This window comes from Cyclopterus lumpus, chromosome 4 (assembly GCF_009769545.1).
Source record: "Cyclopterus lumpus isolate fCycLum1 chromosome 4, fCycLum1.pri, whole genome shotgun sequence".
Lineage (NCBI taxonomy): Eukaryota > Metazoa > Chordata > Actinopteri > Perciformes > Cyclopteridae > Cyclopterus > Cyclopterus lumpus.
In genome coordinates this window covers 7,019,436-7,046,935 of record NC_046969.1, presented here as the reverse complement: position 1 = coordinate 7,046,935, position 27,500 = coordinate 7,019,436, and the positions used below count along the sequence as shown (strand labels likewise).

At 44.3% G+C, this 27,500-nt stretch overlaps 1 protein-coding gene across 2 annotated transcripts in view; it reads right to left on the bottom strand.

Moving 5' to 3' along the window:
• gmds (GDP-mannose 4,6-dehydratase) overlaps positions 1 to 27,500 on the bottom strand; it is a 142,318-nt gene that overhangs the window by 73,389 nt on the left and 41,429 nt on the right. For both annotated transcript variants that reach the window (XR_004609405.1, XM_034531337.1), the window contains exons 5-7: positions 17,199 to 17,391; positions 15,988 to 16,092; positions 7,271 to 7,398 (exon numbers count right to left, since the gene is read on the bottom strand). Coding sequence is in view for 1 of the 2 variants with exons in the window: in XM_034531337.1 (XP_034387228.1) it covers positions 7,271 to 7,398; positions 15,988 to 16,092; positions 17,199 to 17,391 (426 nt within the window). In the remaining variant the exon portion in view is untranslated. The remainder of the gene's footprint in view (positions 1 to 7,270; positions 7,399 to 15,987; positions 16,093 to 17,198; positions 17,392 to 27,500) is intronic.

The window sequence follows — 27,500 nt, the reverse complement described above, 5'->3', positions numbered from 1 at the left end:
GGACTCCGGGGTGCAAACTATCCTGCGGGCTTCATATGAAAGCTGGAGACTCTGGTTACACGAGGCGTCAAGGAGAAAGGAGAGAAAAACAGATCCGGAGGAGGAGAAGAAGAAGAAGAAGAAGGAGAGCATCTGCTTTCATCCTCAACCCAGCAGGAGAGAGCTTTGGCCTGTCACTCTGAGACGGACAGCCAGCTGCTCACACATACTCACACACACACACACACGAAAATATACAGAATATTAGCATTAAGTCTCAGTAGCGCGATCATTTCTCTTGTTTTCACGATTACATATTCTTAATATTACTTTTTTTTTTCTTTTTTTTTTTTAAAGAAACCAGAACCGTAAAGGTTCTAATGTGACCAGAAGGTTCTCTCCAACATAAAGGACGATCAACTTTTCATCTGATTTACAGAAAGACAATCCTCATGCCAGAGCCGTCACAGCAGCCAGCTGGACAGACAAGCATCTTTGGTGTTTTCTACTCAGACAGAAAGAGGCGTTGGCCTGCCTATTACTAATTTAATATGAATCTTTGGTTCCAATCATTAAAAAGATTATTTGAACTCGCCCCCTCAATACCGCAATAAAACCTTATTAAATATGACATACATTTGCATTACAACTTCCAAAAGCCGTTCCTCAACTGGAGGAGGACGATTATTTTGGGTTCGGCACACCAAAATGTTTTATGGAGTGAAACAGCCTTGAAACAGGAAAATAAAGTCATTACTTGTGTCGAATTCAATCAACTTCAAAATAGAAAAATAGAAAAAGGGATAGCGAGTTCTCGCCGCTTGATTTCTAAAGGAACGGATCACAAGCGCTCCACAGTAAGATGGATTCATGCAGATGAAGCAAGTGAAAAGAGGCTAATTAAGTCATTAACACAGGATTCAAGAGGGGTCCAAAAAATGAAAACACGGAGCAGCGGCCGGGTGACAGAAACATCATATCAACCTAATAATTAGAATAACATATTCATAATTTGTTCGAATTATTGATCCGTCCACAAAATCTACTTTGTCCGTGGCTCCAGGATTACTCGATCCCTCGTGAACTAATCTTGTACCACCACAAAAGGAGGAGTTTAGAAGTCACGGTGAGGAAGTGCACACAAGAAAAATAATGAAATGAAAAGTCAAACAAGAGACAACGCTGTGGTGACGCTTCAGCAGCCAATACAAGTCCTCCTTCATTAGGACGATTCTTTAGAGCTTCATGGGATCATTTTCACACTAATAGGTATGGAGATGGTGATTAAAACTGCACTTTGGTGCTCCGAGTCCATCTTCATTTTGCTTCTTCACGTAAAACTGCAGTTGTTTTTTAGGGCAGAGAGAGGAAAAGATGTTCCCTGAAAAAAAAAAAAAAAAAGAATCTCACCCCAAAAACGAGGACACCTCCCGGGTCCGGTATCAGTCTGTGGAGCTGCCAACCCGACCACGGCCCCCTTCACAACAGCAGTAACCCTAGAATGTCTGCTGTCCTGTTCCTGTTATCAGTTCCTCTATTAGAAGAGGAGGGAGTCACTTTTACACAACCTTTCTCCATTCATCATCCCGCAGCTCTACATTATCTGGACTGTGAATATAAGTATTGCTGCTCTCCGACTCCCCGAGCCTCTTCCTCTGTCCCTCTGATACGAGGCCACGGTAAATACTCACTCCAAGTCGGATGATTTAGGATTTGGACTTAGATGGGGCAAGAGTGCCTCCCTGGGGATCTATTTTAAGACTCTCACCTAATTAATTATTATATTTGTCATATCTTACCTCCTACGCCTCTTTCTTGTGTGTTGGTCCAAGTGCAACTCTCTTCTATCTGTGCGTTGTTCCTTAATTTGACAACAACCCAACTCAGTTTTAGTGCCAAACTTACCAACTCGAAGAAAAAGTGAACCCTACCAACATCATCGTTTGTATTCAAAATGAATCGACCCAGATCTTCGTGTTTAAAAAAAAAAAAGAAGGGATTCTACAGCTCTTAAATTGAAAACTTAAAATTAGATTAAGATTGAAAAACACAGTAATCTATAGAAACTGAAAGATTCCTTAAATTGATTTAATGAAACTATCATTAAAGTCAAGCCACTGCAAACAATATCAGTGCTTTAAAGTAGGTAAGAAAAAAAGCTAAAACTTCAAAAATGAAGGTACACGACAGTAGAAAACTGGATCTTTTATAAGATAATAAAAGTAGTTTTTGCCTGTTTTTAATTCCTTCTATGGAACCTATTCCCGAGGACACATCGTAGAGGCTCCATCAACCAATTCAAGTCCTCAGACCTGCGTTCCGATGTCCTGTATCAGTCCGTTAAAAAAAGCATTAAATGTTTTTGTTACGCTGAGCCAACATTCTCTGTAAATTAACAATTTATACATCTCCGTGTGTGTGTGTGTGTGTGTGTGTGTGTGTGTGTGTGTGTGTGTTCATGCATAAGGTTGCTGAAGGTTCAGTGTGGTTTTATTGCTCTGAGCCACAGGGGGGCAAACCCCAGTTTATTAAGCTGCTGCTAAGGCCATGGGTCGGATTTCACCTGCAATTAACGTCACACAACCTCACACACACACACACACATGCGCATGCACGCAGACACACACACACACACACACACAGCTGCTGTCGTTTACTCATCCTACTTGTGTGGGATGCCAAGTCAACATGACGGGAGCTCTCTCACTAAATGATCTACACTCAGACTAACCTCCTGCAGAGCAAGCAAGCACACACACACACACATACACACACACACACACAAACACACAAACACACACACAGCTCAAGCGATGACATGATCGTGATTATGCAAAGATGGGTGTGTTGTGGGGCAGCAGTGGTTAAGGGGGGCGGGGGTGCTGTCGTCAGGAGGTTTTGGTGATGAAACCTAACACGCCCTCTCCTCTGCCCTATTAGCTCTCATTTAGCTCTTTACCACTCCAGCTGTGTTTATTAAAACGTTACAGAGCAGGCTCAGGTATTTATCAGCTCCCTGAAACACTGCTGTAAAGATCCAGGCATGTATTTAATATACACACACACACACACACACCGCAAAATGCTCTAGCTCAAGTACTTTTAAACTTGTACTACTCATAGACATGATACTATCATTGTGTGTATGTGATATTTACTATACAAAGTTGATCAATTATATATTTAGCCCATGTGGTGCATTGTTGATTATTACTGTTGCTGTCAGCTATACTTATTAACTATATCTTTGGGTTTTGGCATTTGAAGAAGACGCCGGTGACTCTATGAGATTGACATTTTAAGTAAGTTAAAGCCTGAGTGTGCGGCCAGTGCCTGCAACGTATTTCAGCCTGGCTGTGTGACCACTCACGGGGAAATGACCTGAACTGAATATTGACTCTTTAAATTGGACGAAAACTCAAATCTCATATCTCCTCTTGTATTTTTAACAAGCAACCAGCTCAACACGTCAAGGTGGTCAGGCTTCAACACCCTCCAGAACCAACACATCTGATCTCCACGGCAAAAAGACCCGGTGTCCATCAAGTCTCAAAATGCCTGTTAGAAGGTTAATGAGGCCCCTTTTTGCACTGGATGAGCTCCTCAGCAACGAGCTGAGAATGTAGACGTACATGTCTCGTTTACTGTACCGAGTCCCGGAGCCTGCCCCCGCTGTCACCTCCAAGGCCAAAAACATGTGATGAATGGCCCGGCGCTCTCATCAATCATCTCTGATTGGCCCTGATCTGCTCTGTGATTGGCTAATTAGCCTCATCTGTAACCATTATGGCACAGAGAGAGGCAGCTGCGGGAGGAAAAAAAAAAAAAGAGAGAGAGGGGGAAAAAAAAAAAGGATAAGAAAAATAAAGGAGGTGAAAAAATTACACCATCAGGGCTGTCCTGTCACCTTGCTGACTCCACACAATGCCAGGAATCAGACAGCTCCTGCCACACAGGGACACACACACACACACACACACAGCTAGGAAACACCTTCTGAAGCCCAGAATTTCACAGGTGATTATGTTTTTTTAAATAAATACGCATACAAGACAAGAGCAACGAGGAGGGGTTGTCGGGACTGTGTGTCAGCGGGTCAGCCACATCTCATCTGGCAACAGTTTCTGGTCCGCTACAGCGGCAACGCCAGCTCCCGTCGGGGGAAAAATAAGGCGCGCTTTTTGGATGTCAGAGGGAACTGCTCGCCAAACGAGGGCAAAGAGGGAGCGACACTTTGGTGAAGCGCTGGTCTGGTGACGCAGCCTTCAGGGGGAACAAAACATCAAAAAGTAAAAAAGTTACGAGGTGGGAGGAACATGAAGAAACTGTTGTTTTCTTAAACACACGGCGGGAGAGGAAACAGACAAAAGGACGGAGAAAGTAAGCCAGCAGAACTGAGGAGGAGAAGAGAGAGGGCCAAAACCACCAGGCCGACTTCTGCTCCCTCCCAGCCGGCCTTCTGCTCCGCACAGGAAATGGCTCTCTGCAGCCAGAAGGGGAGGAGGTGTAGGTGAGGGGGCTTCAAACAGCTGTACCCAGCATGGGCAAATGGGGGCATAGGCTGAGCGGAGAGGAAGGAGCAGGGAGGAGGGCAGTCCTTGGTAAATAAGGAGAACTCCTACAGTCTTTAGTGAGTGAGTGCTGTGGGGTTTCCTTTTCTCATCGGCATGCTCAGAAGCAGAAATATGTTCGGTATCACCAAATCCCCCAAAACCGCACTAAATAAATGGAAAAAAAAGGGCAGTCATATGTCACCAGACTGGAAAAAGCCAAACGCTTAATTAACCCCTTTGAAGAAAATGAGATCAGGAGGATTTAAATCATTCTATCTGCAGATTTTATACGATAGTGCTGAGCTCCTGGCATCTATTCCATCACACCATGATACTACTAAAGGGACTCCATTGAGAGGAGCTGGGCAGCTCCAGGTCTGTCTGCCTGCCTAGGACGGACACCCGATACACGGCTGAGACGATGCCCAGCAAGCCGCACGCCTTCAGACGTCGTTAGAGCAGACACACAGCACGCCCCTCCTGCCACCCACAATCCATCCACAGCCAATTACAAGCAATTTCCCTGTCCACTGGGTGGGGTGAGGAGAGGGAGCGAGAAAAAGGGAGAGAGAGAGAGAGAGAAAGAGAGAGGAAAAGCAGTTGTCAGCCTAAAGCAGACACACATGGTTCTGTTTACAAATTGCCAGTTGTTTGGCTTCGCCATGGTAACACAGTGCTGACGCTGGACGGATATTTCAAAGTGAGACGGAGAGAGGTAGAGAGTGGGAGTGGTGGGGGAGTCGTGGTGACAGTCGCGGCCTTTGATGGGTTTTGCAGGGCGCGGTAGAGGTGGGAGAGGTGGCTCATTTATGCATAATGTACAAACGTCCCACAAACACGCGTCTGTTTCCCTCCCACCTTCATCTCCCCCCCCCCCCTCAGCACCTCAGGCTTCTGTTTGGCTTCCCGAAATCTGCCTTTTCCGAAACTGGAGACGCACAGCGAGGAGGTGCCTGATTCACCAGAGCTGGAATGTCGGCCGTTCCCACAGGAAACCTGGGGCGTCTCAAGCCAGGGTGCCCTGGACAGGCGAGTGTGCACGCACGCACGCACGCAAAAAGAATCAGGAAGCTGAATATGGCCCAACAACTAGAATTTTAAAACCAGTCCAGTCTTGTTGTTTTACATAGCAGCGGGCATCATAGTGTACTGTAAATACAAAATGTTGTTTGAAATGACGTCATTACTACACTAGAGTTCCACAGAGCCTGAGTGGCCGTTGGGGATGAGGACGACAGTAGCAGTCGTAGGTACAGACGATTTCAGTCTTTTATCTTTATTTTTCAACAATATTTCCAATTATTTGCACTCATAAATCATCACATTGAACGTGAAGCAGACTTTTGCCTCACAGCTCACAAACAGCCACCACTCTGGAGCTAACTAGCAATGCATGCACAGAGTGTCTTAGTCGTACAACTTAAACCTGCAGCCTTCTTTTATTTTCTTACAGTTCTTCATCCTCTTGTTTCTGTACTTTCATGGAGCCGAGTCACGCGGCCACAGGAGAACCGTGAACTGTGGCGGAAACATCATCAACTCACGCCACTGTCCGTTTGTGCCCGCTTGGAATTTCTTTCCACTGACTTTGTGTGCAACTGTGCTGCCTACGCGTCCACACCACCGAGAAGCACCTTCCTGTCTGAGAGAAATGAACTGGACTTTCACTTCCAAGATCTAACCGACACATAATAATATATATCCCCCTTTCCCTTTGTCAGATGTGTTTGTGTGACAGCAAAATATGATCCGACAAACATTATATCTAAATTCGAATCCCAATTCGAGTCAGAATTCCCCCCACAGGAAGCAATTATTATTCAATGTGTTTACAATTGGATGTGACTGATTGGAAGTCTTCACGTATCAGGCGATCACTGACGCTACCTTCGGCCTCCGCGGCCCGCCTTCGCAGCTCGAGACGCCGCTTTTCCACCGACCTTTTTCCCTGACGCAGTGGCCCCACGCTGAGATGTGCAGTTAAAATGAGGTTACCCGCCCTAACCTCCTCACCCCCACTCCCATCTCAAAGAGCGCCCCCCCGGCCACCATCACCTCCTCCTAATAATAACACGATCCGCTGTGAGGGGTCTGCTGTCAGACATGGCAACCCGTCGAGCCTTTCATCTCAACAGGAACACACACGTGTTCCAACCTTAACCTAGCACACACATGCGCGCACACACACACACACACACACACACACACAGACGCACACATATTCTGGAACACTGAGCTCTGTCTGCTCCTGGACGTGGGGACCCCACTGTTCGTTTCATCTCCCCACTCCTTTCTCTGCTTGCTGCTGGCACCATTATGTTAACACAAACACCATATTTCTGTCATCGTCCCCAGGACGCAGCATTCCCTCAATATCTCTCTTTCTTCTGCGGGCGTTTGGGGAATGGCGATGGGGGCCTGAAGGGATCTGGGACATGGGTGAGTTGTGGGAAACCAGAGTGCAGTCTGTGGCCTCACAGCATGAAGCCCTCTCTCTCTCCTACCGCTCCCCCCTTTCGTTCTCTATCTCCGTTTCTCTTTTGGCAGAGAATCATAGGAGGCTTCATGCAGATCGCATATTGCGGCCTCAAATGATCTGGGAAAACATGCCCCGTTAATGCTCATGTGCACATCTGAACTCTGTTCAACTCTGCACAGTTTGTGTCTATTTCTTTGGGACCGTGTGCGGTTTTGGTTGTGTGTGTGTGTGTGTGTGTGTGTGTGTTTGTTTGTTTTACCTCCACGTAGTCTTTGGCGTGGCCCCAGTCCCTCTTGGAGTCCAGGTTGCCCAGGCTGAACTTCTCCTGTTGGCTGAGGTGGATCTTTGCCACAGAACGGCTGATCTTACGCGTCACAAAGTTTGAACCTAAAACACATACATCGAAAAATGCTTTGTTGGCACCTTCTGAATTCACTCACGGTTTACACAGGATATAAACATTACAGAGGTTTAGCTCGGTCCAACACACACAAACACAGAGCAGTCAGAAACAGAGAAGCCAAAGGGCAGATAAGGGAAATCAAGGCCTCATCGTGGAAGAGTTTAGAGCTCCTTACCAAACGTCTACATCACACTGAGACGGACGTCCAAACCTCCTCTACTGCTCCAAATCCTCTTTAGCCAAAGCGAAAAACTCAAGCAGGAAGCCACCCTGAGTCAAATCGATTCGTTACCACCTCACATTTCAGCCACAAGATCCTTTTAGATTCCTCCTCTCTCATTTTCCCCTCTAATTCACTATGTCGGTGTCAAATCTGGGCTGGATGCCGAGGCGAATCTCAGAGCATCAGTCTGCCCACACTAAAAAAAGAAGCAGAAAACTGCCACAGGACCAAACAGGACCACCCTGGCTCTGCCGGAGCAGTGTCCAGTCCAGAATCACCACATCGGCGGCCGATTCATCTGCCAGATCCCCAGCACACGTGGCGATATTATCTGAGGGAATAGAGGTGAGCTCCTAATGACTATCTCTGTGCCGCTGGAAGGGTTAGAGACGTCTTTTGGGCGCTTTTGACAGGACACTGCTTAAGGGGGAACGATGTCGCAAAGAGCCTGCGAATGAATACACCAGTCCTCTAACCCAAACACAGCATTGTACTGATGGAAATATCAACACTAAATATTAGGGTGTCATGTCTAATAATGACACCGTCTTAGCCGAAAACGGCTCATTGGAGCGTGAGGAGTTCCACTCTGGTTCAGCTCTTCTGTCTTGTGTTCAAAATCCCAAATGGCATGTGTGGGGATATGTGAAAGTCTAATTTCAAAAAAGAAATCATCAAAGCGTCGGTCATCTCTGCTGTACAGAAATCTCCCACAACCTTCCGTGAACCTATTCGAGACCTCTTAAGAGCTCCTACATAGCAACTCATCCCGTCTTAGATGAATGTGTCCTTTTAGCTCTGCGCCCATCCAGTCCATAATAGCACGGCTCTGTCTCGACACTGTATCACTGTTGCCCTGACATGGAGCAGAGCCTCCATTTAGACACAGGAAAATCCCATGAACCCAATCATGTGAATGCACCAAATTTGTAGTAATTATTTCATAGGAAAGCGACAGCCCTGGGCAGGCTGAGCAAAAACAGACCAGAGAAGGTTAGACACGCTTATTTGAGAAAATACAGCATGTTGTGTGTTGGTGGCAGAGTCACATGGTCACATGGCCCCCGTGTCAACTGCTTTGGCGCCAAGTTAAGCTGGAGTTTCATGAAGGTTAAACGAGTCGTCAGACTTTCTCTGGATTCAAAATCTAAACAAAAATCCGATGTCCCTCTTGAGTAATCCGAAATCTTTGATTTTCTTGTTATGAAATAGCATGTGTCTATCGAGCGTAGAGGAATTGCGGATGGAAACCCCCTGCGATGTCAAACCCGTCCTGTTTTTGCATGATCGTCTCATCTGGCCCGTGGGCTGGCAGGTCCTCTGGTCCGCTAGCAATTATTCATCTGCTACTCACACATGCATGGCATGGCATGGCAGCTATGCTCTTATCCATATCGCCCTACGAGGGATATTTATTTAACATGCACACACGAACATTCTCACGTCATAAATCCGGTCCTCAAATGATTAGGCAATTAGTCAATGGACCGATACTTAATTGACAACTATTTTTCAGGGGAACTCCGCAGATTCATGGAGAGTGATTACTCAGCTAGAAACAGCTGAATATGTTTTATGTAAAGAAAACCACCCATTGTTTATCCCACTGGTCTATCTTATCTTGGACATTTTAACTAAGAGGGTGTGTCGCTTTAGAGAAATGTGTTGAGGGTCTAATGGAAAAATGCCATGCAGCTGCATTATGGGAGGTGAAGAAATACAGTGTTTTGCATCTCGTTAGAGAATAAAAGTCAAAATATATTAGACTCTGCAGCTTTGTGTTGTTTTTTTAAACGGTCTCTTGTGAGTCTTGAACTTGATCGAAAGGTAATTCTTAATTTCTGGAATGCTTTTTAAAAGTTAAATGAATCATTTTATCAAGCAAAACAGTCTAACATTTAATTCCCTGCAGGCCACATTGTTGTCTACATATTTTGGATTTAAAAAGTTATTACAAAATAATCAATAGATTAAACGAATAATTACGATTTCGTTAGTTGCATCTCTCTCCAGTGTGTTGTATGTTAGGACCCAGTGGGGCAAGGAAAGGTACCAGACTGCTAACAAAAGTGAATTGGAACGCAGGTCTTCGATTGGATCCAACCTCCAAGGGAAACTCAAGTTTGCAGGTTAAACGCAGGTTGTCAAAACTCTGCGGGGCCGAGTTTGCTCTTAAAAAGGTGGCAGAAGGATACAGTGTAGCACAGTACACCCAATGAGTAATAAAGTCGATTATTTCCCCCCCAAGCACACCTGTAGTCTCCTTGTAAAGCTCACACCTATGTTTGGAGTGGCTCTGCTCCCTGCCTGCTCTAATTGGTGCGGTGTGGACCAGAGCGTGGGCTTAATGGACCGGCCTGCCTGGCCGTGGACAAAGCCTTCTCTGTTACTGGCCCGGGTGTTAATGTGTTTCCTTTACTGGCAGCGGCACCGCAGGACAGCCAGGAGGAGGGGGGAAGAGGGGGAGGAGGCAGGCGAGGGGAGCCGGAGGGGGCTAGCAGGAGGTTTCGAGCCCAAAGGGGGCATCGCTGGCCGTTTAACCTTGCCCGTGGCCCGGCGGAAAGTCTAATAAAACCACGAGCCGTGAAAACTGAGTAGACAGCAAAACCCATGCCAGAAATGGACACTCAATCTCTTTCTCTCTCTCTCTCTCATTCTCACTCAACCGTTTCTTTTCTCTCTTTTTTCCATCACTTTCCATTTTTTGGCCAGAGAAGCGACAGGAAAAACGTAACACACGGGGTTCGTTGGCACAGCTTGGCTGAAATGTGGGTAGAAAAAAAGTGTGTGGGGGGGAGAATGTGCGGAGAGGTCTCCCATCCAAAGCCAGGCAATGTGGGCCCAGACAGGATGGGGACGGGAGCTGTCAGCTGGAGTGTGGGGGGAGCCAGGGAGGGGACTGTGGGCTTTGAGGTGCCTCGGTTACTCAACAGATTCTGGTGTTAGAACCACGCTGCTAAAGAAAAGGTGACTTATGAAGTCTGTCTTCAAACTGTGTGGCGGCCCAGCCCTTACTGTACGCACTCAGACCTCAAGATGTCTGACTCACACTCATCTATATTACCTTCTGCGAGTGTATTTATGTGCAATCACTAATTGAGATTCAACCGCGGTGCGATTCATTCAAATCACTCATCTGTAACATTTATTTTGCAGACATATTGTGTGGTCATGGCTCAGCCCAATGGCATATGAGCTCTGGAAAAACTGAAAAGATGGAGTTTATTCAAGTCTTGAATCATGTCAAACATTTATCAAGTTGATCTTTAATGTTATATTTGCACAGGTAGAACATCTACTTCCCCATCCAAGTCTCCTGTTCCAATTTTAGACCTGGCGTATGTTTGTCATTATCACGTAAATCTGCTCCACGGTGATTTGCAGGATGTTACAAAGTTCTCCCTTTTCGTCATACAAATGTGGAATGACTTGGTAACCCAGACAATTCCAAAAATAGGACGGTGGATCGCCTACAAAAAAACACAAAGACCTATTCCAGGTGTTTTCCAGATATTTAGCAGTTGAGTCATTTCTGTCGTGAGCTTGTCTGAACTGGCCACGTTCTGAAGCTGCTAAGGAAAAAGAAAAAGATTGACAAGACTTATTTTTGAACCTTTAGGTTACCTTAACACAAGGTTTAGACACCTGTTTTGGTATTCAACCAGAACTGCAAATCCCATAATCCCACTTTGTCTTTGACCAATGGCCCAGGGGAGTGAAAAGCCTTTGTGGTAGACTTGAAGTGGAAAATGCAACCCTAATTTCCATCTCCACCTCCACACATTTCAGGTTCTAGGTCGAGCTTGTGGCCCTGTTTAAATCCAAATTAATATGTACTCATCTATACTGTGTTGTGAACAAAATACCTGACTTTCAAGAGTAATTCTGCAGAAGGAATCTTCCCTTCATCGGGGATTGGCCAAATTCCACCCAGGCCAAAGACCTGTCAGTGTCTGCCATCGCTGTTATTGCACAATTCACTTTCTGACTGATCTCTGGAGCCTCAACGAAGGGAGAATATTTGCGTTGCATCCAAGAGAGGTCATGCTCTCAGCTCCGCCAACACAGCGTCTATTCACACCTGACAGACTGCTGCACTCGATCTGAGCTGACTCAACCGACAGGGAGGGTGCAGAGAGAAAGAAATGCAATGGTGGAGGGTTATGAAGACAAAGACGGTCACATTTTTGTATTTTTTATTGGGTTTGATGCAACAAAAAACGGATGGATGACAAAGATGTGGGGAAATAAAAGCAGAGTGTGAAGAAAGAGAGGGGAGTCGATGATGCATGTTTTTCTTGAGCCCGAACACGAACAGCACCACCTCCGCATCGCGGAATCGAGAACGAATGAGTGTTTCGCCCCAGTATCGAAAAACAAAAGACGTAACTGTGTCTTGCAGCATCCCGTAGCGTGAATACATCAGATGTCTGTCGAGGCATATTTTTGAGGTTCGATTGTCGTATGAGAGGAAAAAGTGGGGAAAGCCGACGGGGAGCCCTGAACCCACGGTGTAATTAGCGCCGCTCACAGCGAGCACTCAGTCAACAAGATTTCTTGGATACCATGGTGATCTGGGACAACAAACAGCGATGTAAGGGCGTCAACGGGGATGAGTAAAGGTAGAAACCAAAACGTCCACGTGATAGGTCTGAAACAGAGATAGGCTGAGGCCACGTGAAACAAAGCGACGGAAAGTACGGTGGAGAGAACTCTGTCGTCGGCTCGGCTTTAAAAAGGGGTCAGACTCCGCTCTTCACCTCGCCACAGTTCAGCTGATGTTTAGACTGCTCTCACTCAGCATTTTCTCATCAACACCCGGCGAAACGAAATACCGAAAAACTAAAAAAAGTGTCCGCTCCGTGCCGAGTTCCTTCTTACGAGATCATTCCGAATACCCTCGACGCCCCGCCGACCGAGTCATTCCTATTTGAAGATTTCCTCAGAAAACAACCCTCTCCGATAAATGGAAAACATATCCTCTTGCAAATCTATCATGCGATCTGACCTTTTGGGCTCCACCTTCAACAAAAGCAGAAAGATGAAGCCACGGCATGTAGCGGCTCAGCGGCTGCATCTGTATGAGTATTCGCGGGGCAGCATTGACTTTGGCAGTGCTATTCTTACTTCCCCAATGCTAACTGGTCTCCTCTCCTAACATAACAGTATATTATTCTATACTGCCAAGCGTGAACCACAGGGCTCTCTGGGTGGAGAGATGGATGGGACTTCCCCAAATAAACCAGGGGATTAGCATACAACTGGAGCTGGTCAGTAGCAGCACCGTGGATACACACGCAAAACATATTACTGTTCTGATTTACTACATACACTTAGTGCAACACACTGCTAAGAGCTATAAATTAAACCCAGGTTGTTTTTTTTCTTTTATTGGCAAAATTAGATTGTTGGGGACTTTGAGGTGCTTGTTGATATGATGACCAAAGAAACGTATGAATTGGTTATTTGCAAAGCAGCTTTACTGCTGATCACTCTTGCCAAGAGACGGTGGAGTAATGCACTCATGTCTCATATGTCAAAACAATATGGAGTCGATTTCGCGCCCCTGCTAACGCTAATCCCCCTCTTTAGAGTCAATGTGCGGGTTATTTATTATGGCTAACAACTAAGCTAACCAGAGAGGAGCTTGCCACGGTGTGAACCGGCTGGCAGATGCAGGCTTCTTTTTGCTTTGCTTCATGCTGGATTTCCAACGGGATATTTTTTCTTCCCGACCGTCCGATTCTGACCTTTCGCTGCGGAACAATGGAGGTCGGCGGTTTATTGGTTGAACGTTTCAGGTGTTTATGGGAACTGTAAGAGAAACCAGAAGTGCATTCCTGCTGGGATTAAGTCACCCTGGGCGCTGTGAGAGACAGAGCTCCTTGTTGAATCCTACACAGGGACAGTAAGTCAGAGAGGGAAACTGGTGTTCAGCTTCAGTCCGTCTACAGCCTCTTCCCGGCAGACACCAGGCCGTCCTATGTGACACGCCACACCACGCCACATAGCACGGAGGGGATTGGCCGGTATATCACTTGCTAAGGTGACTTTGGCAGACGCCATTGGACCAAAAACCACCCTATGAATGCAAACCTCTATTTGTTTCTCAAACACACGCACACAGCAACTGGCACCCTGGGACAATGAGGTCACAGCTTTTCCTGTGTGGGGGAGGCGAGAGAGCGGTGATGTCAGGGCCACCGACACTGACATCGTTAGTGACTAATTATGCAGAGGCACAAGCGGTGCGTATAAGGACAGGAGGGGCAGCACACAGGTGATACATTGGCCTGTATCTCTCTCCAATGCAAATGCGTTAACACGTGTGGCTGAGAGCAAAGGCGAGATGAAAACCCTTCTTGCTCTGGTGATCTGCAATATGTGTCACTGGGAATCTAAGAGAGGAAGCAAGGCGTGTGGAATTATAGATTTTTTTTAAATCTTGTATATAACAGTGATGTGTTTTTGGTGCAGTTTTTACAGTTTCAGTTTCTGTTGGTGCAAGTTGTTGTCCTTTTTCTGGTAGAAAATACTCAATGGCTTGAATCGGGATCCAAAACCCAGAGAGTGACGTAAAAGTGTATCAGTATTCTCTCTGTACAGTACAGTACACTACGCTAGCTATGTACCCCACACTGTACCATGTGCTGTATAACCTTACACCGTAACAATGACAAAATGTGCCATGGGGGTGTAGTATCGACTACTCCCTCTAAAGCCCTCCTGTGTGTGACGGAGAGCTCGGCCAAACGTGCTCGGCCCCCTCAGTGCGGCAGAAGGCGGGGTCACGGCGGGCCCCGGGGGCCTGGGTAAACACTGGCCAATCCAGCCAACACAAGCGCCACACTGGGTTGTGCAAGGCAGCAGTGGGACATCTGGCCACATCACAGCACAGCGTTCCTGCTTTATGAGCAACGACGGCCGTAACTCTGAGAATAGAAGTGGCAGGAGTAAACCCAATGGCCCGCTGCAGTAATGCTGACTGTGGAAAAAAAAGGAGGACGAAGACATGAAATGAAGCGAGAGAGAGGAAGAAAAAGGAATGGAAAGATAGAAGCGGAGTCAGAGTCAGAGAGGGAGATGAAAAAGAGCTGACGAAGGACCAAAAGGCCAAGGGAGTAGTATAGAGGGAGCAGAGAGTATTGCCCTTATAAGGTCTTTGTGCGTTTGTGTGGAAAAGGACACAAGCGTCTCTGATTCCATACTTTACGTTTGTTTATCTTTGGATCTGCAACTAATGATTACTTCCACGATCGATTGTCAAAATCCATAAAATGTCAAAACGAACGAGACAATGTGTGCCCATTTTGCTTGATAAATGACCCGACCAAATATAATTATTGTTTTCCATAAATGTTCTGTCGATCAGCACTATTTATCTCCATCCTGTCATCCGACCGATTCTTTCTACTGCGTCACACGTCATTCCCAGACAAGACGTCGATGGCGACCACACCATCTCCGCTGAGCTGGCTGTAAACTGCAGCAGTTCCCACACCTATCTATCTGTGGTAACCCATTAGGGCTTACTGGCTGACCTCTGACCTCGGCTGGGGTCGTGGCCAGGGCCTTCATTAGGGGATAAATCATAAACACCTGAGCGGCTGACCTGGGCTCAGCGCCGGGGCTGCAGTCATGTGGTATTCATTTTGGGTCGCGGTGGCGTGTAAATCGGGTTAAACCAGCGCCTGCGACCCTCGGGGCTCAGGGCACATATTAAAAATGTGACCACAACCGACTTACTATGTGTCAGAATGTGTGCGAGTGTGCGTCAAGTAGTTATGAGGGACCTGGTTCCACCAATAAATGAATATGACTTTATATAGGGCATGTAATTGAATACTTGTACAAAATCCAACAATGGTTTACCTTCTGCTTCACGGTTTCATTCTGCTCTCGACAAGTGATGTCATTTTTTCACAAGCAAATAGACCGTCTGATAAAACTTATTGGCAGAGTTTTGACTGCGAAAAAATTAGCTTTTTGTCTTGTTGAACTTTATTTGTTTATTTTGTTATTCGAGTTCACTTATGTGTACAATGTATTCTGAACAAAGTGGTGATGCTCTTTTACAACTCCTGATCATTATAAACAGATGGCACACAGGAATACTTTAATATACAAAAAAAACCCTGTTGCTAGCAGTCTAATGAAAACATTGCTCAGCCCTAATGTGACCTTTAATAAAGGCTGTTTCAGCCGCTCATACTCTTGTCTTCTCCTCTATTACTATCAGATGCTCCTCCAAAAAAAAAAAAAGGGAAAGAAATCTCATTTCCACGTTATAGGACAAAAAACAACCACAACTTTGCGGTGACATTGAACAGCAGTCGTGCTGCGAGCTCACCTCTCCTCGGGCTCTCGTGGTTAAAGAGGATCCCGTTGACAGCGAACATGTTGTAGGCCTCTCGAAAGTTCACCACGATCCAGTAGGCGTAGAGCTTCGCGGCACCTGAGAGGAGACGTGGAAGAAACAGGGTGACAGACACTTATTAGTTTATTAGATATCACCTCACACAAAACCAAACAGTCTCCTCAGATCCACGGCCGCGTCTCTGTGGACTGCAACTGTGCACAAGCGGACATTTTCACACTCGCACAATGCTTTTATTCACTAAATCGTCAAATGAGACTTCCACACAGCTATTAACGGGGGTTCAATGATGCAGAGGGACAACCGAAGCAGAGAGTAAACACTGAGCCTCTCTTCCCAGAGCTGCAGAGAGAAGGAGTGTAACTACACTTCTTGTCACAGTTGAACACAGTGGTACCGCAGATCATATTTCAACGTCAGGAACGTGAACCTCAGACTCCTGCTGATTGACCGAAAGCAGGCTTGTACAAAAAAAATCTCCCCTCTTTTCCTCTTACTATCTTCCTCCTCCTCCCTCCCCCTGTGATGAGGGGAATACCAGAGCAAGCGTAGGGAGGCGCCCGTTGATTAAGCAGTAGGTCAGGATGTACACTGGAGGTGAAGGGAGGGCGCCATGGCCCCGCCTCCCCCTATCCCAAGTCTAATTAATAGAGGAGCAGCCCTCCTCAGGATGGTATGTGCCTCCCAAGCAGCCTCAGATTGAGTGCTGACAGATGGGGAAAGTGTCAGTGAGGAGAGCATTTAGACAACAGAGAACATGGAACCTGATCGCTCACACACGTGTACAGCCTGCCTGTGTGTGTGCGCGCGTGTGTGTGTGTGTGTGCGCGAGCTAGTGTGTGTTGAAAGTGAGTGCCGAGTGCTGTGGATATAAAGGTGTCTTTGTTAAAGTGAGAGCCACTCCAGTCTTCAGTGAGACGCTTTGGCCTCGGGGTGTGTGGAGAGCTCAAATGCTGCCTGAGCACTAAAGCCCCCCCCCCCCTCCCCCCTCTATTTGACTCACTTAAAAACACACACACACAAGAAAAAAAGTGCTGCGATGTACCAAGTAATCTGTGTTTGTATACCCTTACATGGCCATAGGCAACGGTTTAACGAATGGTGCAAGGTAGAAAATGTTAGGTAATCCGTGTGTGTGTGTGTGTCCACATGGATCTGCGGTACATTGTGTATGTGTGTATTACCGTAAGGTGAGCGAGGATAGAAGGGAGTGGTTTCCTTCTGAGGGATCTCCTGGACTTTGCCGTAAAGCTCACTAGTGGAGGCCTGGTAGAATTTTACGCTGTTGGTCAGACCGCACGTCTTCACGGCGTCCAAGAGACGAAGGGTGCCGACGCCGTCCACGTTCGCGGTGTACTCGGCCAACTCGAAGGAGATCTGAGAAAGAGGGAGAGAGGAAAAGATAAGAATTCCTTCCTGGAACAAATCAAAAAAATAATATGGCGGTCTTGAATGTCAGGCCTTGCATTGCCTAAGAGTTTGCCTAGTTATCCATTACAAAATATACCTTGTCTAAGATACATATACACGAAGATTGACTACATCTTGCACAATTGTGTATATATATATATATATATATATAAATATAATAAATAATAATATATATAATAAATATATATATATATATATTTATTTATATATATTGATATATTTATTTATATATATATATATATATATATATATATATATATATATATATATATATATATATATATATATATATACAAAAAATAAAAGTTAAATGCTGTGATATTTTAACGATGAGCATTCAGAGAGAACAACTGAATTGCTTTTGAAGACTTGATATGATTTGACCTGGAAAGCTGCAACTGGTATTGTCATGTCAGCCAAACCGGGCCCAGTATTGTAATGGTTTTGCCTGAGAGGTTTCAAATTATGAAATTCATTAAGAGATACCCTTTTTGAATCATCAACATGTAAATAATGAAGATAATGAACAAAAGGGAGTAACTCGACCAAAGTTTCACATGAAGTCACCGAGCACTGCCACAAACGAAGGCAACGATGCGGAACGTAACTCGAGAACGTGTTGTTTCTGGAGTCCATCAGAACCGATCAGAAAGCTCATTCCTCAAACCAAACACTCCAACTCCCAGAATGCCTGTTTTCCACTGCCGAGGCCCAGGAGGGGAGGAAACTTGATGCACACTTGGGGGGGTGTGGGGGGTGGCAAATTAACTTTAAATTAGAAATGGATGTGCGTGTGCACGGCCGTGAGCGCGCGGGACGCCGTGCACTCGGGACTGTGTGTGCCTGTGCAAGTGCCAGGTTGGCCTCAGGCTCCAAATCAGGCGTGACGGTTCGAAGCCGTGCCGGTTAGCGGTCACCACACCTGGAGCCAGCGGCATGAGCCACGTCTGTACGGAGGAAACGCTTTGGCCCTTTAGTGCTTCCACGTCGGCGCTGCACACTCAGCCAGATAAAGACCCCTTATTTAAAGCTGGGGGCGAAGAACACTGGGCCTCTATTCCACTCAAAGTCCACACACGCATACACGCACACACACACACACACATACACACACACACACACACACAGTGAGCAGGTTTGATCAGGTTCAATTACACTCAACAGCTCGGTGTAATTACCGGCGACGCTCCACTCACTTTGCATTCTGCCATTTTCATCTACATCATTCACAAATGAAAGTGAGGGGACACTTTATACTGTATGTCACATTGTGACGTTTTGCACCGCAAACGCAACGGGCGCACGCAGTAGTGGCAACGGAATCCAATCTAAAGATCACAACAACCTTAAAAAGCGTCCGCTGAACGAACGCAGAAGAAGTGGACTATCATTTACTGAGGAGCCGTTGCATGGCGAGATGTCAGGGGGAGGTTTGACTTTTAACTGTTGACCTCAAAATGTCACAGCGCTTGTGTCCGCAGCTACTTCCAGGTACAGAAATGTAGAAATAAGAAACTCAATTGTGCAAGATGTAGTCAATCTTCAGTAAGAAACATTCACACATGATTTAAGTCACAATCTTTCATCAAAGAAGCCGAGGCTTGGAGACTATAGAGCGCAGCAAAAGTAGGTCAATGCCGACTGGTTCTGACGTACTGACTCCCCACAGGAGTTTTATCTATCTATCTATTTTGAGCAGACGCGAGTCCAGCAGTTATTTGTATTGTCATATTATATTTTTTTTTTTTTCGGCAAAAACAACCTGAATTATTTAATTTCTAATGATCAACGACAAATAACTTGTTGCATTTAATAAAACATTTTTTTTTTTTTAAACTGTACCCAGGAAATGTCTGGTTATATTACAGCATACGTATTGACTGGATATTTGATTAAATCATCGCAGAAGAAGAAGGCGCAACAGGAACGACGTGACAGAGCACCGGTCAAAACGGTGGAAAACGATATCGGAAGTGTAATAGAAATATTGCGTCTTGTATTAATGTGAGGAATGTCAGATATGATGATTTAGTTTGACACCAGTCGACGTCTCTGTGGTGGAAGTCACATGCTTCATGTGCGTCAGGATATATTTGTTAGGACTGTTTCCTTCGTTCAATCTTTCAGCTCACGTGTGACACTACACTATATTCTCACCACTGAGTATTGAACAACTCAAATTAAGCGATTTAACACAGAAGACACATTTGTAGTCTAGTATACTTATTTTTTGGATCAGAAAGTTCTACAACATCAGCTTCTTTTGTAACATAAACAATATGGGATTTGTCCCAAAGAAAAGTGTTCATGTTTCCCGTCTAAAGCACTGTCCAATATTGAATGGACATTTTTTATTGAACGTAAATGCGTCATGTCGGGGTTGTTCTGGTCTGGAGGAGCGCCGGAGCATATCGGCTCCTGAAGCCTGAACCTGAAACGGACAATACCTGCTTTCATGTTCAGTGGAGGAGAGGGGACAGTCAGAATCAGACACACACACACACACACACACACACACACACACACACACACACACACACAAGACCTATTCCCTCTCCAGCAGACATAATGTAATGCAAGCTCTCTCAGGTCCACCTCCAGCCCTCCCTCCCCTCCTCCTCCCCTTCCTTCCTTACACATTGCACCTCCTGCTACGTCACTGCTCACTCTCCATGGACCTCATAAACCTTATTTTATGCTACTATAGCACCTTCCTTACCGACACCCCCTCTCTATCCTGCTGTCTGTGTGCGAGTGCCTCCATTCCTCATGTTTTTCCAACACCAAATAGGTCTCACTCACACACACACACACACACACACACACACACACACACTCTATCAAAACCAGCTGAGAGGGGCAGGGTCCAGGACACCGTGACAACTTAAATCAAACAAATTGCCTTAATGCCTCCATTCTCTGTCATTATGTAAGGCAGGTCCTGAGCGCTGACGTTTTAAAGGCCAAGCGATTGTGTACACCGTGTGTGTGTGTGTGTGTGCGTGTGTGTGTGCGTGTGTGTGCGTGTGTATGTGTGTGCGTGTGCGGACTGCTGGGCCCCTCGGTCGACCTGGCAGATATTGTTCTGTTCCTGGAAGTCAGCCAAGATCTGTCAGCATTGGGGGTCCGCCGCCGACCCGGAAAACAAAAAAAGCAATCCGTTTAAAAAGGTTCTAAATGTCCAGGATATACGTTCTGCATTTAGTGGTTTCATTTCTTTCCAGCTCACACACGGCCTGTTGAAATGCATGCTTGGATCTGGGGAATGTGTGCATTTGTGTGTGTGTGTGTGTGTGTGTGTCTTGACAGATGAATAAATATGAGCTACATTTATTCAGCCGTGGCCTCCCTCTGCATACCTGCATGGCCTTCCATACAGGGTAATATGAAGGCATTAAACTGTACACACACACAGTGGTGAAGGAATGTAGAGCTCTATTGTGCTTTCACAAAAAAAGTAAATCAGTCAAGAGCACAGGAGCCACATTTGTGAGGTGAACACATATAAGGTTACTCCAAAGACCAATTCTTATGATTGATTAATTTGAGTAAAGAATATTGTTGGTGATCTTCATAGTATTATCATTATCTTTATATTATATATTTATTACAAATAATGAATAATATAATATTAATCCCTCAATAAGAATTCTGCTTATAAAGATATTTGTGATAAATCTGATAAACCTAAATATGAATGCAGGTAATCTGGGACACATTAGATCATTTTTTTTAATATATATATTTACGTTTTAAGTGCATTGGTGTGTGTAAATCTGTGATGAAATGCATTTCTTTCTAATTGTCAGTGTAGCTCAGTGTTCTGTTTTATTTATTAAAAAAATTAAAACATTTTTAAAAAAAAGTCTGGTTCTTCAAAAAAACTACAATTGTGAATAATTTGTATCCACAATGTGAATAACCAATTGTTCCATACTCAATGTGCATTATGTATGCACCGTAATAATTTATATTAAACTTATTTTAGAGCTATCCTATCCATCATCTGCTCTGGTGCATGGGAACATCAAATCGAAGTACAAATATGTATAACCTAATTTAATCTACTGAAAATGACACATTTTTCATTTAAATTAGTTCTCCAATTATAACCCCAAAGAATACGCCCTTCACAACTCTCTCTGGTCCGTTGCCGTTTGTTCAGAGGCATCACTACAGCACAACGCTGGAGCGGCAGATTAATGACCTCTGTGGTGAACCGTCATCACACCTCATAAACACTGCCCCTTTGTGAGCGTCACTTTCTCGATATTGTGGACAACGTTGCCAAACACTGGAAATCTGGTACATTCCTGCCAACCGCAAACACCCAAATTGAGAAATCACTACGACGCCCTGGAGGTGGAGGCGACAGGGCGAAAGGGAAAAAGAGAGGCAGGTATGGAAGAGAAGAAAAACAGACAGAGACAGCGAGAGAGAGACAGAGTGTGTGTCTGTGTGGTGTGTGTGTGTGTGTGTGTGTGCATGGGTATGTGTGTGGCTTTGTTGGGAAAGACCACAATTACACCTTTACTCATCACATTTGAAGCCAACTGAAATTAGAGCAGTCATGTGTTAACAGGGCAAAAACAAACAGGCCGAATTCCCTCCAGGAGAGAGAGGTTTAGACCCAACCTGGCAACCCACGCACCTGCCAGACAGACCAATTACTCCTCTACGGTGTCACTTATCTGCATCAGAAGGCCAAGCGAAAGACACCCCCCCCCCCCCCCCCCCCCCCCAGCGAACATGAAGCCTGAGCGCAGCGCAGCTCCTCTCAGCGTTTGGAGAGTTACGTTTTTCTGCGCATCAGAAATCCGAAGGTGGGACATCATCCCTTTCGAACTCAGGTTGGAGCGAGTGTGGACAACAGGCTCTTCGGTCCGCAAATTAGTCTTTGGGAAAGTCTTTTGCACACAATTGATGCACGATTTAAATCATCGCTACTGTGTTACAGAATTATTAGCGTTATTTTCTAGCAAATGTCTAGAAAAATGTATATTATTGCATCAGCCACGCGATGGCTAGAACACAAATCCTTACGTTACTTTTTGATTTGTAATTCAAACGTCAGTGAAGTACTCCACAGTTGTTCCATGTTTTCGCCTAGCTACCGGCCGTAGCCTAAGCTACTGTTGCTGTGGCGCACGGTACCAGCACTCTCCAAACAGAGCTGGATCTCCATCGTCATGTGTTGTGATGAGACCCCGAGGGGGAACCTCTCCACCTCCAGTTCTGTCTTGTTGGCGTTGTGTCACCGAGCTCGTCTGCACTTAACGTACGCGCACACTGGCACGCACCTGTGCTATGTTTTTCCTTGCGGTGTGCCAATTTGCCTTTCCCTCAAAACAGACACAATACCAACTCAAAAGGAGAGTACGATACGAGCGCGGTGAGTGACGGGCGGAGCGAGACAGAGGCGCTGATGTTTGGCGTTGCATCATCCAGCTGGAACGCGTGGCGGGCTTTGGAGCGTTTCCTCGCTGAAAAAGGATCTCAATAACTACACCACTCCCCGTCTTACGTAAAACTACAGCTGGGACTGTCTCACACTGCAGCCACTGATTCAAAATATTACAAGAATGCCAGAATCTCTTAAATGGTGCAGTTTACACAATACATTAATTACATTACACACACACACACACACACACACACGGGGGCAACTTGCCAAGAATCACTTCGCAAAATTAGTCCTTTGACATTTGAAGGCAGTAAGCTTAAATATAAACACGGTGACAAGCGGAAAACAATGAAAGCCTCCAAAGAGTGGTAATTACAGAGGGCATCTGAAAGAAATCCAAACTGAGTTCATAAATAGACCGTCTGTTTAACATGAGAACCCATAATAGCTCAACAGCTTTACATGGTTCTTGTAGTTTACTTGACCTGCTTTATTGTTGGGCCAATGAAGGATATCAGTTTACGGGAAACGGCCATCATGAAAAAGATGCTTGTCTTTGCATACAAAGGCTTAAAAGGCTTGCATCTCGACAATTTCCTTTTCGAAGACGTTTGACTCAACTTGGACCTTTCAAATTAAATATGTCCTCGATACAAAAGCTAATACTATAATGTGCATGCCTGCATGGCCACAAAAGGGTCTGCATGAAATGAATTGCATCGTCCGCAAGCGTCCAGGAGCCCAAAATACACAAAGACAGTCCTGCACGAAGGTCCCACCACCTCGACCTCCGCACCCTCCCTTTTTGTCTCACTAAATACAAAAGGCACACTTCTTCCACCACTGCACATTGGCAACAGATGAAAATGGTCCAATGTGAACGTAATTTCAAATAACTGTGGGCCGCTATAATGAAGCCTTAGGAGCCACAGAAACTAAGGCAGGAAAGTCACTTTTATGGAAAATTGTTTGCATTGTCAATGCTTTTGAATAACTATGAAGATTAGGCAAAAGAAAAAAAAGGCCTGGTGGTTTTACATTGCAATTATGCGAGCACACTGAAGAACTACCGTATACTTATATAAAGCTGCTGTAAGTTGGAGCAGCCACATGGTTTTAGTTTGCTTAGTGAACAACATTTAGCAATGCAAAAGCTGTCTTCATAGATCCTGGGCCCAGGATCCGGCTACATGTGGTCCCTTGTTCAAATAAATGTATTTACAAAATCCCCAAAACACAAATGTGCCTCTGAGGGCTTTACAATCTATACAGCATATGACATCCTCCGCATCGGAAAATGAAAAACTCCCCCAAAATAAAACCTTGTCACCTTCCTGAATACCTTAAATTGGTTCCCAAAGCCCTGTAAAAGTTCCAGTTGTTTCATCCCGTGTTTTATCGTTTCTACTCCGATGAGAAAGAATTGTTAAAAGTGACGAGATGCGAACTGACCATAAAATAGCTCTGTTTGCAGATGACATTTAGCTTTTTATTAAAAAAAACCCTCTTCTCTCCATTCCTGCACTTATGCAGTGTCTGCACAAATACGGCTCAGTATCAGGGTATAAAATTAATGAAAACAAATCAGAGGCGATGATGATATCTGAAATCTGGCCCACGCAGTTGAATGAGGTTTCCTTTCACTGGTCTAAACAAGGATTTTTGATATTTGGGAATTAATATTACACCTAGCTCCACACAGCTGTTTGATGCTAATTACAATAAGTTAATCAAAGAAATAAAAAAAAAGACACGTTGGCAAATCCTTCCTCTCTCATTATTTGGTAGAGCGGAGACGGTGAAAATGAATGTGTTACCCAGACTCCTCTTTTTGTTTCAGTCCCTACTTGTGGCAGTACTAGTTTCTATCTTCGAACATGTTAAATAAACTACCCTCAAAATTCATCTGGCAGAATAAGAGACCCAGGATGAGACTCAAAACACTGCTTCTACCCAAAGATAAAGGAGGCCTACCAAATTTGAAACTATATTATTGGGCAGCACAACTAACAGCTATAGTGGCGTGGATTGGAAACGACCAGGAGACAGGATGGACCCAGATAGAACAAAGCACAGCTAAGGGGATATCTATATCAACATTGTCCTTTATTGATATCAAATCCTTTAATAAAATCTAAATTGAAAATGAATGGATAAAACACACACTGAAGATTTGGACAATAAAACACTTTATTCTCTCAAGGGCTATGCCACTTGTAGGCAACATAGAATTCCCTCCCCCTATATGGGATAGTGGATTTAGACGGTGGGCTGATAAAAGTCTTAAAACCATCAATCAATTATTTGACAGAACAGAACTCAAATCCTTTTCTCAGCTGCAAGAGCAATATACACTTCCATCTAAGGGTTTGTATAGGTACCTTCAAATGAGACACTATATTACAAACCATAAAGACAGACAGTGGGAAGATCTGTGTAACAAATGTCATAAAGGAATCAATAGCCAAGTGTGGAAAGAATTTGATTGGAAATTAAAAATCAGATATTTCAATACACTAAAATACAATAACATCTCATCATATGTGAAGGATCCTTCGGCTTCATTGTGTTGGAGAAAATGTGGACAAATAGGAGATCACACGCATATATTTTGGGACTGTCCAGTAGTTCAAGGGTTTTGGAAAAATATCCAAAAAGAAATCGATAAAATCAACGAAGTGGAGGTACCCTCAGATCCATTAATATTTCAGCTGGGGTCTATACCGAAAGATGTATGGGACACCGATCTAAAGTATATTTTGCGTATACTTTTAATGACTGCCAGGAAAATGATAACTCTGAACTGGAAGGATGCAAAACCACCAACCATAACTCAGTGGAGACAGAGATTAAATCAGGTTCATACAATGAAAAAAATTACTGCAAAATTACAAATGACAATAGATACCTTCATAAGAAGATGGAAATATGTTACATTATACCTAGTGTCGACATTAAACCTAGATACTACAACTGAGAGGGGTTGAGGTAGCAAAACCGAGCTGTACCACTAGAATACCACTGCTAAGCAAATGTGTAAATCTGGGTCTGATATGAATGTCAGTTTGTGATATATTGTATATATATACACACACACACACACATATATATATACACACACACACATACATATATATATACACACACACACACATACATATATATATACACACACACACATACATATATATATACACACACACACATACATATATATATATATATATATATATATATTTTCTTTTCATTTAGTTTAATGTCTTTTATTTTACTTTAGTTATTTATTTATTTTCATTTTATAAACTCAATTTAACTATCTAGTCCTTCCCTCACTCCTCATTGAACCCTCTTCGTGGAGTGTATGTGTAAAAGTATATATATGTGGGAATGCTATGCGGGTGTGTATGTGGATAAGGATGGTTGTGTGTGTGTGTATGTGGATAATGATGGTTGTGTGTGTGTGTATGTGGATAAGGATGGTTGAGTGTGGGCATTTATTGATGTTATAGATGTTCATGTATGTGGAGATTGGCATTTGTACTCGGTGTGGGCTGGACTATGGATACTGATACTACTGTTTTGATTGTACACTGTTTGTTTTGTTGTGTTTATGTATTTAAATATCAAGGATTGCTCTGTTTTTTGTTGAAAATACCAGATAAAAAGTTTTTTTTTTTTTTTTTAAAGTGACGAGATGCGTTTATCTTCTCCCTGTGAAACCACTAGTTTAGTCCCATTAAAGCCTAACTTTACTATGAAAGGGGTGAAAATGACAACTGATGTGTTACTCGGCAACCACTTTTCATACAGAGAATGAAATGCACTAGCTTGCTTTTCAAAACAGATGCTCTCCCTCATTTACTCTGGTGTTTCTATTATTGTGTCTGTTCACTGACAGTTCGAGAATGTGAAACCAGAAAACTGAAATGTTGATCTAAGAGAGCTTAAAAGATACCATACCCTTCTACTACTGTAATGGTGACAGGCCGCCTCGTCCTTTTTCTCTTCTTTTTTTTTTTAAAATCATTAAATGTGTCAGAAAATGTCCTTTGTGTAAAATATGTTGCTCTTTTTTTAAGGAGAAATGTATCTTTCAAGTATTTGTCATTATTATACGTTACAGACACTAACGGTGTGTCATAACACAAAAGTAAAGAAACAGATTTGAATTGTCATCAGGTTTCTCTTCATAAACAATTTAAAATGAATTTGAAGAAAACTTTTGACATTATAAGAATGAAATTGAACCTATTTTACATCTTGTCAAACAGTTGTCTTTGCCCGGAGCGTTCAGTGTCCATGTTACAGGCCTTTATATTGGTTAATTAAATCTGTTTAGCTCCCTGAAGCAGTTCCTGTCCAGCTGAAGACAGAACCCAACGTTGCCCTCCTCCCACATCCAGGGAGCTTTTATGGCAGAGAATACACTGTTTGTCCCAGGCTGGCCTTCTGTCTGTTCTTTTCCCAGTGTCCTTATTTCCGTTTGTGGGGACAGGAAAGTGGCCTTGAATGGGGGGTTTATGTGGGCCAGCCAGTGCCAGAACTCTCAGAAGCAATACTAATACAATTATTTACGACACCAAAGTAGAAAACGCCACTAAAAGGCCACTCAAACACTCTCCCCTGCTGCTCCACTGCTCTCCTGCTCATT